Source organism: Crassostrea angulata, chromosome 6 (genome assembly GCF_025612915.1).
Source record: "Crassostrea angulata isolate pt1a10 chromosome 6, ASM2561291v2, whole genome shotgun sequence".
NCBI lineage: Eukaryota > Metazoa > Mollusca > Bivalvia > Ostreida > Ostreidae > Magallana > Magallana angulata.
Window position 1 is genome coordinate 44,482,943 of NC_069116.1, and position 12,210 is coordinate 44,495,152.

At 33.2% G+C, this 12,210-nt stretch overlaps 2 protein-coding genes across 2 annotated transcripts; both read left to right on the forward strand.

The window, feature by feature from the left end:
- The first annotated feature begins 4,825 nt into the window (after positions 1 to 4,825).
- On the forward strand, positions 4,826 to 6,485 carry LOC128190855 (probable G-protein coupled receptor 139). Its single transcript, XM_052863068.1, has one exon. It carries the CDS (start codon positions 5,048 to 5,050, stop codon positions 6,182 to 6,184), a length of 1,137 nt encoding a protein of 378 aa, XP_052719028.1. The 5' UTR covers positions 4,826 to 5,047; the 3' UTR covers positions 6,185 to 6,485.
- Positions 6,486 to 7,723: 1,238 nt separating this feature from the next.
- On the forward strand, positions 7,724 to 9,733 carry LOC128190156 (probable G-protein coupled receptor 139). Its single transcript, XM_052862072.1, has one exon. It carries the CDS (start codon positions 8,001 to 8,003, stop codon positions 9,135 to 9,137), a length of 1,137 nt encoding a protein of 378 aa, XP_052718032.1. The 5' UTR covers positions 7,724 to 8,000; the 3' UTR covers positions 9,138 to 9,733.
- Positions 9,734 to 12,210: the final 2,477 nt, after the last annotated feature.

Consider the following 12,210-nt stretch of genomic DNA (forward strand, 5'->3'; position numbering starts at 1 on the left):
TCTTTTTTATAATAACTCTTTTCTGACTAATAATTTGATATAAATCATCAAGCAAAAAAGGAGCTTTTATTAATCTTAATTTAAAACTGAAATCCGTTTTAAAATCGGACGATGCATTACAAAAATATTGGGATTTAAAAATTGAGTTTTCCGGAAATTTTGATTCCAGGTTCTTGGTTAAGAAAATAGTGTTATGTTAAAAGTTAAATTAACTCGTGCCTAAAATGATTCGGAAATTGTTAATTTGTTCTTGAAATCATTCAGACATTGTTAGGTCGTTCTAAGAATTATTCGATTTTTAAAAAAATATTTTTTTCATTTTCTTTGTAGTTGGTTTTAGAACTCTGCTTCATACAGGAACTTCTATCTTTACTCTCGACACCACCGGAAGACCCACTCGTTGCTTTGCAACGAGCTTTGCTCTAGTTCTCTTTCTTTTTTTTTTTTCTTTTTTTGCAGCATGGTATTTTTCCTACCCATTTAGATATAATTTTTTAGGTTACATCCGGATTTACACGGCTTCAGAAACCTACCTTTTTCCTGACTGGGTCTCGTTACAATTAGATAGAGCGCTGTGAACGGTAGTAAGAATGCTCCTCAATTGTTTTATCAGCCACTTCCTTCAAGGCGCAGACGGTAATAAAAAGCTTCTTTTAGACAGGACTTCTATGACTAATCAGATCTTTTACAGACGTATTTAAAAGGTTTATAGAACATAGAAAAGTATCTATCACGGTTAAACATTTACGCAAACTGATACTAATTGTGCAACGATAGACAAACGGGTACATGAAAGGATGATTATAGAATCATTTTAACAAGAGCTTGGAATTTGGGTGTAGTTGTGTCAAACAGCAATGTGACGTAGGCCTGGCTATTTAATTGCTGGCCACTCAGCCATTGCTCTTTCAAATCAACAGGATTTGTCTGGCTTTTCAGCTTAGACTACGCAATCGGTGCATATTTCACTTGAACCCGCGTCATTTTTAACTTGTTTTGACGCAAGAAATAAATAGCTATGCCCAACCGAAAGTCCAAGGTCTTGTTAAAATGATCGCTCCTCAAAACTTTACAGAGTGTTTTTTACTGTGTTTAGTGATAATAATGACAAATAACATGGTGAATGACAATAATCATATGCAGCATCTAATGATACATTTTCATCCTACTCTCATGAAAATGTAATTTCATTCTGTATAAATGTTATCAACATGGACACGAATCTGTGCCATTAAAAAAAAAATCATTTCGCGATAGTTCGGTCAGTTGCAGGTAAAATCACTCCATTTTGATCATTGTTAAACCAAAAAGTCCTGATAATGTCTCTGGAATGTGAATGTCGTAATCCCCCTCACAATAGAGTTGGGGGTATTCTGTCTGTTTATGAAGTGAGTGGGAAAAGTAGCGCTTGTGTAACGGAAGCAATAAGGTACGGAATTAATACCTTAAGCCGGGATCAATCGCACTTTTGGGTTCTTTTTTTATGTCAGCACAGAGAGTCTGTATTCAAATAACGAACAAAACACGGAACTATATGGAAAAAAAACCCGATTTTTTTTTTATATCGAAAACTCTGTGAATGAGGATGATGATAGTATCTGTAAAAATTGATAATTATCTTGTATAAGAATATCTTCTAGAAACATATTGGACAAATGACAGTAATACCATTGACAACATTACTAAACATTTAAGGTGCATCGACCTCCTGATAAAGGAGGTAACACTTTCACGAGATAAATGACTATCAATTACTTACAAATTTGTCAGGTTCCCCTTTAGTCAACTGTCGCCATTCCGAATTTCTAGATACAGAATAGGAAAAGACTTTTATAAATTACAATTACTGGTATAATGCAGTTTTTTTGTTAGTATTTTGCATTTCGCATGTATAATATTGTCCTTTCCGATATATTTTATTTTATCAAATAAAACATACAACATGACTATAGTCATGTTGTATGTTTTATTTGATAAAATAAAATATATCGGAAAGGACAATATTGTGAACTTGCGTTTGTAAGTAAATTTTTCAATATCAAAATCAGATCTGTGATTTGCATATTGACATTATTCATCTTGTATGAAAGTAAAAAATATGGCACTTTAGTGTACGTGCTAAATTAACATTTTGCAGGAGCAACCGCAAGAGCAAGAGACAATACAAAATATATAACGTCAGGTGCCTGTGGTAAGGACGTATGAAATTTCAAACCGTCTGTATACTCGTCTATTAAACTCTTGCATTAACAGTATACAATTAATACTTGGTGCAGTACCAGCTAAAGAAAGAGGTATATTATTATTATGAGTCCTCTTTCAACGACTGATGAAGCTAATTATCATCAGATCTTTTTCAGAAGTGGTTATCCTTTTTAATGTAAATAAACGGAAATATCTAAAGGACCATGATATCGTGTTTACTTCCTGATGCTAAACCTGAATCCATCAGAGTTATAGAAAACATTTGTCATTAACAAAATTACCAGACATTTTCCTTAGTGGCACCTTTCATGCATACAAATTTCTTTCTAACCAGTCTTCCGGGTTTCTTATGTTAAGAAATTGATTTGATGAAGAAATCGGTTGCTTAATGCTGTGAAAGGAGAGAGAGAGAGAGAGAGAGAGAGAGAGAGAGAGAGAGAGAGAGAGCATTTCAACTATAATAATGAAAGCAACGAAGTTAATAATGTTAATCGTGTTACTCTTAATTAAATGTTTCATAATAAGTCACCGAAAGTTAACTGTTATTAAATCAGCTATATCGATATCATAGGGGAGGATTTTTGCATTAACCTTGTACTGCATTTCAGATCGTTGAAAATTGTTATCGTTGAAATAAAGTATTAAGGATATCTATTTTGAGTTTGCAAGCACATTGTTTATGACGTTGAGTAATGACACAACTTGTCCCATAGCACCTTAGATGCCCTTGTACAATGTACGATATGACATTTGTTTGATCAAGCTTATTTTTTGTTAAATTTCACGTTATGTAAGTTCACGGATAAGATTGACATTTATCGATTATGTTCTGCGTCATGAACAACGCAAATGGCTACTTAAATGAGTTTTAAAAATTAATACATACATTATAAATTCAGCTTCGTATCTTTATTTGTTGGTAATTGAGATAAGTGTGTCACTTTCCAAAAGTTTTAATAAAGTTGCTTATTAGACCCTGTCGGTTTTATTTATTTTAATCACTTACATCGTTTATTCCATTTGAATTCTCTACATTGAAAACAAAAATGGTAGAACTATTTGATTGTAGGAACTCCAAGGATAGAGATTGTTAACTAAAGTGACGTCACCTCTATACACCATGGCAAATTTTCATCTTATGCAACTGACGTGACTACGCATTAAAGTAGGTCGTTCACCTATGACTTCGTGTTTGAAGTTACTGCAGTATTACATTGGATATATCTAGATTTATAAATAATTATCTGTTGGTTATATATGTCTATTTGTATTGATTTCTTAAAGGGACTGGATCTTTCTTTATAAAATATTAAGGTACGTAACTGTGATTTCCCTTTCATCTTTACAGTGACGCTTCCATGGTGATTTTAGCTATTTGTGATCTAAATAAAGTTTAAACATTTAATAGAACAATTTGGTCAAGAGTTTGCTCTACTGTGGATATTAATTAGGATAATTTCCAGTATAGTATAAATGGAATTTGATTTCCATTCCTTAAGCCTATAGCCAATAAACTATAGCCTTTCTGTCTTTACCGAAAAGTACGTGTATTTATTTAGTCTGTTGACAGAGTGATCCGTCTGTAAAAAATTGAGACTAAACTGAGAGATATATTACGTATAATTACCAGCTCCTTCGTCTGTTTAGTACCATCATTTCTGATCAGTCAATTATTTTTTTGCTTGAAATATGCATGTTCAGAATGATAAGGAGGAATTCTGGGAAAAGCATACTCATACTTTCATAATGGCCAAATCGACTGAGTCCACACGAATAACCTGACGCGCCATGGCCAGTTGTAGGAATTCCTTTCCATTGCAGCTGACCAGAGCAGGATAAGCTTCAACTGAATAAGAATAATTCAAGACAAAAAAATTTATATTTACTGCATAAAACCAGATAGGAAAAAAGTTTTATGAGGATGTTACTTCACTATTTGAAATGAGATCGAGAATATTTGTACGATGCAATTTGCATGTTACCAATCAGTACTAAAATGCAGATGAAAATTCTCATATTCAAAAGACTCAATACTTTTAAGAGAAACATATTTTTAAAAATGAAACAATTCTCATAATTCATGACTAGTTATAATTTGTAAATCAATATGGAAATAAAGGTAGTATATTATCGGCTTATAACAAAATTTCTCAACTATAATAAACTTTTACATTGGAAAAGTAATTGTATTTTGCATATTAGAATAGACAAAATATTATTTTTTAGTAGGTTTTTGTTTTCTGAATTTATTAGTTCCATTTTGTCTAACAATTACAACATTTTTTTTTATTTGTATGACATCTTCCAATCTTGTGAACATCTTTAAGCAAACCATATATAGAATTCGATTCTAGAGCAAGTCTGTTGAACCCAGCCATAAAATGCATTTAATCAGACAAAATATTTGTCTTCTTAACCAAGCGGTATCATTACCCAATCACCGATGACAGTTCGACTTCACGTAAGTTTTTGAGCCAATGAATATCGATGTGGTCATTTCCCTTCACACGACTTCTTCAGAGTTAACAAATGAATGGCAAACCTTCTATCTTGTTGTATGGGACATTTGTCTCGTATGTTGTTAAATCGATGTTTTCTATCAGTGATGTGATTCGTCCATTCAGCTATATACGGCAGAAGGAGAGTTATGTGATTTTTATACAATTGGAAAACGTCTCATTTCAACTTAAGCCTGCTAGATTAAGAATTGAATATGGAAATCATTTCGGATCGTCACCTTTTCAGCATAAATGTGTTTGAATTTTAAGATTTGGCATTTTAAAATAAGTGAGTAAACGATTCTTTTTGGTGGCTAGATGTTGGAATAAATTGTTAAAGTAAAATGAACACAAAGGATTATGAAGATATTTTAATGAAGTATGAGTCGTTTCGAGTTAAAAAGTTTATTTCGGTGTACATTTCACCTGTCATTCTTATTGTCGGAACTACTGGAAATATCATTTCCTTCTTCATTTTACGGAGGAATATGTTTCGGATATCTACATATTTTTACCTAGCTATTCTCGCTATTGCGGATCTAGTCGTGTTACAATTCGGACTTCTTCGGGAATGGATAGGAGAATTATCCGGATATGATATCCGAAATGCCAGCAATTTATCCTGTAAGTTGTTTGTTTCTTTAACATACTTAGGGAGTGATTTCTCAGTATGGTTAATAGTAGCGGTAACAACTGAACGTTTCATTGCCGTGTGTTTTCCCCTCAAAGCAAGTGTGTTATGTAGTGTTAACAAAGCTCGGAGCGTCACCCTATCTTTGCTCTGCATGGCCTTTTGCCTCAACGTCCACTTCCTGTGGACAACTGAGCTTTCTGAGGTGCATCTAAACACTAGCGATGTTGCAAAGTGTACCGCTGGTCCCGAGTTCGACTTTCTTCTGACGGATGTTTGGCCTTTAGTAGACGCCTTTACTTATTCATTCATTCCGACTTTTATTTGCTCGGTTTTAAACACATTGATAATCCGACGTGTGATAATTGCCCGGAAGTACAGAGGTCAGTTACAGAAGTGCAATACGGGAAGAAACCATTTGCTCAAGAAATCGTTGCCATCTGAGAGCACCATAAAACTAACTAAGATGCTTTTAGCAGTGTCCTTAACTTTCATATTAACAACTCTCCCCAATAGTATTTACATTGTTGTTCAGAATTATTGGAATTTCGATCACGGCGAAAACCTCCTTTTGGAAATTTCAAACTTTGCTTTAGCCAGAACTGTGACCGATCACCTTATGTTTATCAATCATTCCGTGAATTTCTTTCTTTACTGTGCTACAGGAAAAAAATTTCGCAAAAGTATGGACCGGGCTCTTTGTAAATTCCGACAACCATCGAACCGTTCGTGCTCAGATAGCAACATTCCCCATTTGATGAGTAGGGTGAGTTATACCACAGGTAGACTAAGTGTTAATTTAGTCGTGTTCGACTCCAAACTTTTGAACAGGAGGACCACAAGATTTTAATTTTGAATTCAGTTTATAAGTGTATATTCACTTAAAGTAAGGTTTTTTTTACGGGGCGATATTTTGCATTGTATATCTGTGTGGTGAACATTTAAAAGATCGAAAGAATGAAAGGAGGGATGGATCACAAGATTTTAATTTTGAATTCAGTTTATAAGTGTATATTCACTTACAGTGAAGTTTTTTTTATATACGGGCCAATATTTTGCATTGTATATCTGTGTGGTGAAGAACATTTAAATGATCGAAAGAATGAAATCAGGAATGGAGCACCTCCAAGTTTTGATGTCCTCTCTATCGAGATTTGTGATCTAAATAAAGTTTAAACATTTAATAGAACAATTTGGTCAAGAGTTTGCTCTACTGTGGATATTAATTAAGATAATTTCCAGTATAGTATAAATGGAATTTGATTTCCATTCCTTAAGCCTATAGCCAATAAACTAAAGCCTTTCTGTCTTTACCGAAAAGTACGTGTATTTATTTAGTCTGTTGACAGAGTGATCCGTCTGTAAAAAATTGAGACTAAGCTGAGAGATATATTACGTATAATTACCAGCTCCTTCGTCGTCTGTTTAGTACCATCATTTCTGATCAGTCAAATATTTTTTTGCTTGAAATATGCATGTTCAGAATCATAAATAGGAATTCTGGGAAAAGCATACTCATACTTTCATAATGGCCAAATCGACTGAGTCCACACTAATAACCTGACGCGCCATGGCCAGTTGTATGAATTCCTTTCCATTGCAGCTGACCAGAGCAGGATAAGCTTCAACTGAAAAAGAATAAGTCAAGACAAAGAAAATTTATATTTACTGCATAAAACCAGATAGGAAAAAAGTTTTATGAGGATATTACTTCACTATTTGAAATGAGATCGAGAATATTTGTACGATGCAATTTGCATGTTACCAATCAGTATTCAAATGCAGATGAAAATTCTCATAATGAAAATTCTCATATTCAAAAGACTCAATAACCACTTTTTACTGTCAAAATCTACTTTTAAGAGAAACATATTTTTAAAAATGAAACAATTCTCATAATTCATGACTAGTTATAATTTGCAAATCAATATGGAAATAAAGGTAGTATATTATCGGCTTATAACAAAATTTCTCACCTATAATAAACTTTTACATTGGAAAAGTAATTGTATTTTGCATATTAGAATAGACAAAATATTATTTTTTAGTAGGTTATTGTTTTCTGAATTTACTAGTTCCATTTTGTCTAACAATTGCAACAATTTTTTTTTATTTGTATGACATCTTCCAATCTTGTGAACATCTTTAAGCAAACCATATATAGAATTCGATTCTAGAGCAAGTCTGTTGAACCCAGCCATAAAATGCATTTAATCAGACAAAATATTTGTCTTCTTAACCAAGCGGTATCATTACCCAATCACAGATGACAGTTCGACTTCACGTAAGTTTTTGAGCCAATGAATATCGATGTGGCCATTTCCCTTCACACGACTTCTTCAGAGTTAACAAATGAATGGCAAACCTTCTATCTTGTTGTATGGGACATTTGTCTCGTATGTTGTTAAATCGATGGTTTCTATCAGTGATGTGATTCGTCCATTCAGCTATATACGGCAGAAGGAGAGTTATGTGATTTTTATACAATTGGAAAACGTCTCATTTCAACTTAAGCCTGCTAGATTAAGAATTGAATATGGAAATCATTTCGGATCGTCACCTTTTCAACATAAATGTGTTTGAATTTTGAGATTTGGCATTTTAAAATAAGTGAGTATAGGATTCTTTTTGGTGGCTAGATGTTGGAATGAATTGTTAAAAGTAAAATGAACACAAAGGATTATGAAGATATTTTAATGAAGTATGAGTCGTTTCGAGTTAAAAAGTTTATTTCGGTGTACATTTCACCTGTCATTCTTATTGTCGGAACTACCGGAAATATCATTTCTTTCTTCATTTTACGGAGGAATATGTTTCGGATATCTACCTATTTTTACCTAGCTATTCTCGCTATTGCGGATCTAGTCGTGTTACAATTCGGACTTCTTCGGGAATGGATAGGAGAATTATCCGGATACGATATCCGAAATGCCAGCAATTTATCCTGTAAGTTGTTTGTTTCTTTAACATACTTAGGGAGTGATTTCTCAGTATGGTTAATAGTAGCGGTAACAACTGAACGTTTCATTGCCGTGTGTTTTCCCCTCAAAGCAAGTGTGTTATGTAGTGTTAACAAAGCTCGGAGCGTCACCCTTTCTTTGCTCTGCGTGGCCTTTTGCCTCAATGTCCACTTTCTGTGGACAACTGAGCTTTCTGAGGTGCATCTAAACACTAGCGATGTTGCAAAGTGTACCGCTGGTCCCGAGTTCGACTTTCTTCTGACGGATGTTTGGCCTTTAGTAGACGCCTTTACTTATTCATTCATTCCGACTTTTATTTGCTCGGTTTTAAACACATTGATAATCCGACGTGTGATAATTGCCCGGAAGTACAGAGGTCGGTTACAGAAGTGCCATACGGGAAGAAACCATTTGCTCAAGAAATCGTTGCCATCTGAGAGCACCATAAAACTAACTAAGATGCTTTTAGCAGTGTCCTTAACTTTCATATTAACAACTCTCCCCAATAGTATTTACATCGTTGTTCAGAATTACTGGAATTTCGATCACGGCGAAAATCTCCTTTTGGAAATTTCAAACTTTGCTTTAGCCAGAACTGTGACCGATCACCTTATGTTTATCAATCATTCCGTGAATTTCTTTCTTTACTGTGCTACAGGAAAAAAATTTCGCAAAAGTATGGATCGGGCTCTTTGTAAATTCCGACAACCATCGAACCGTTCGTGCTCAGATAGCAACATTCCCCATTTGATGAGTAGGGTGAGTTATACAACAGGTAGACTAAGTGTTAATTTAGTCGTGTTCGACTCCAAACTTTTGAACAGGAGGACCACAAGATTTTAATTTTGAATTCAGTTTATAAGTGTATATTCACTTACAGTGAAGTTTTTTTTACGGGGCGATATTTTGCATTGTATATCTGTGTGGTGAACATTTAAATGATCGAAAGAGTGAAAGCAGGAATGGAGCACCTCCAAGTTTTGATGTCCTCTCTATCGAAAAAAAACAACAATAGAATTAAGTCAATTACTATTAATTTTAACGCTTAAATGCAGTTTCCCAAAAGGCGCTAAAATTTGTTGCGCGCGATACTTTTTCTTTTTACTGTAATTTTTTTCTAAGCGTTGTTTATGATCAGTTTGTTTAAGCGTCACTTGATTTTTTAGGTCAAAGATTCGATACAAATCAGAATTTTGATATTATTATCTTGGAAAAATTCAACAACGGTTTTTAATATTTTGAATATGGTGTTCCTTTAGCCATATCAGTATATCAAAGAGCCCCACACCACCTTAAAAATTGTACATTCCTTTAGATTTTTTTTAACATTCATTGCTCTTTTTTTACATTGCCTAACTTGATGGGTTTTTTTTAAGAAACAATTATTCGGTAAAGTTTGGATAATGAAGGTTTTACTCTACTTGTTACGTGTTTTCACAAAGCATGTTTTATTAAAACGATTTGAATCATATACATTTCGTCTCTTTAATTTTTTTATGTTCACAAATATAGCATGATGTAGAACATGAAACCAAAGCGTTATCTATTCATGCTATCAAATGCAACCTTGTTCATTTTCAATCCCATTTCCGGGATGAATTCAATCTTGGATTTGGTTTAAAATGAAACCAAAGAAATTAGAAATCTTTACAATTAGTTTGATAAAGGAGAACTAATGTGGAGTTTCTACTTTCACTAAATTAGGTTTTTTAAACTAAGTATTTCTATTTATACCGGGTTAAATGACCTTTTAGTAACAATTTGCACTCACAAAATAAATACCAAATACGTCTGAGAACCAAACCTTTTTTTCACGTTTTGGTGAGACCGGCAATACCACTCTCGGAACACATCGGACTCGCTTCACAATAAAGGCAATTTGAAACGCATATTGCATAAAAATGCATTTCAATATTTGGCAAAGGATGAAAATGACTCTGGTTAAATACTATAGTCTGTTCCAGGATACTGTTTTCGTCACTTTTTGACGAATTTTAATACATGTCAAAAAAGTACAATTTAAATCGATACAAGGGAAAAAATTAAGATTTCTTATTTGACACTTCATTTTTTTTTATATAAAATAAAATAAGAAATAAACATGAACGAAAACACATTTCTAACGGAGATTTATAATGGAAAATGTTTACATCTATTCTTCAAAATACTTGGGACACCTCAGTCGCACAATTTTTCAACGTTGTCTTCCGGGTACCCTAATGTCTTCTGCAAGCAATGCAAATCCCTGTATACTTTATATTTTTGATTGTGTATTGAAACTTATAGCGGTAGAGGGTGCGTTTCAAAACAGAAAATCTGGACTTTTCATTTTAGTTGAACGCAGTTTGAGCACAAATGTACTTATGATTATTGAAATGTTAAATGTACATACAGGCTTCAAGATATACTATACTGGTATAATTGCATTTGTAATGAAATTTGTTATTTCAGATACCAGGAATTGTGAACTCTTGCTGACTTCAGAATTTTAATTTCAATAATACTAAATTCGATTGATACATGTATTAACGATAGGTATTTGTATACATGGAATACCAATGTAATATCCATGCACTCTGGCACTGTGTTCATTTCGACATAAACAGCATAATCTAATCAGCCTTTTTCGAACGCTTTAGTCCCATTATCTTAATGATGGTAGTACTATTATATTTATTGAATACTTGTCACATTTAAAAGCTTAATAATATGTTATATTTAGATAAGACACAAAACTGCAACAACAAAAATCACGATATATCAGAATTAAAGTTGGGTGTTTTTTTTGCCAAAATGAAAAAAAGACATCAATGTATTGACGTCTTTTAAAGACTCATCAACTTTAAAATTCTGATATTCTATCATTTCATTGAAGAATAGAATCTTCAAATCTTAAACAAATGTCTACAAAACTACATTTTTATCATCCTTTACGTTGAGGAGAAAGGTAGTGACCTTGACCTGACCTTTATGCGAAAACAAAAAGGTCAAATTTGATTAAACTTATAGAATCATTTGTTAATATGATCCGTTTGTCTGTGTCAAAATTTCATGAATTTCTTATTATAAGAAGGATGTTTGACGAGAAGACTCCTTCATTAATATATTGATTAATGAAGGTCGGACAACGTACATGTATATCATTAAGTTAAGAATAGAATTTCTGAGATTATTTATAATCTTTAATGGGGTTTATTTTCTTTTTCGAATTTGATTAATATCCTTTTCCTTTTAATATTAAACCTCGATTCTCATAATGTAACTTGTATTTCATGTAACAGCCATTTATTGACAATGTATTGTCGAAATGCATTCTGAAGGCCTCCCAAAAATGCAATTATAGGATTTATCAGATCTGACCAAAACATGTATTTGATAAAGTGAAAACTCCCCTGTTTTTTGACAATTTGCTGCACTGTTACACCTATTCAAACTGGGAGTTTTAATCGGTTACAAGTTCGTGGAACAGTAGGCTGCGCTCTTTTATTGAACAGGAAAAAAGGTCTTTCCTCATATTATAGGGTTTTTTGTACAGAAATTGTCGTCATTACACCTGCGCTCTAAAACACGAAGTTAAGAGGATAAAAATCAGCCAATGCAGTATATGTAACAATGCAATATAACTGATTTTATGGCATGCGTGTTACATGTTATAAGCGTTTCCAATTAACGACCTCCGTTTTTGTTAACAAAGTATGTGGGATTTTTCATCAAACAATGAAAAAATAGAAGAAAAAAAACAGTTATTTCTTTGCGTTTTTAAAATTGCATGCTAGAAGGTTGAGAAAGCCAACTAATCAAGTTGTAGCTTAATTTTTCGTCATATCAAAGTACCGAAAGTACTGACAGTCGATCTCTTTGTAATTCTGATTTATATGTTGTTGATATAGGTTGTTGATATAGGACTTCAGAAGGG

Bases quoted from the DNA above. Each gene is read 5' to 3' on its own strand.
- LOC128190855 (XM_052863068.1), top strand. From the start codon at position 5,048: ATGAACACAAAGGATTATGAAGATATTTTAATGAAGTATGAGTCGTTT.
- LOC128190156 (XM_052862072.1), top strand. From the start codon at position 8,001: ATGAACACAAAGGATTATGAAGATATTTTAATGAAGTATGAGTCGTTT.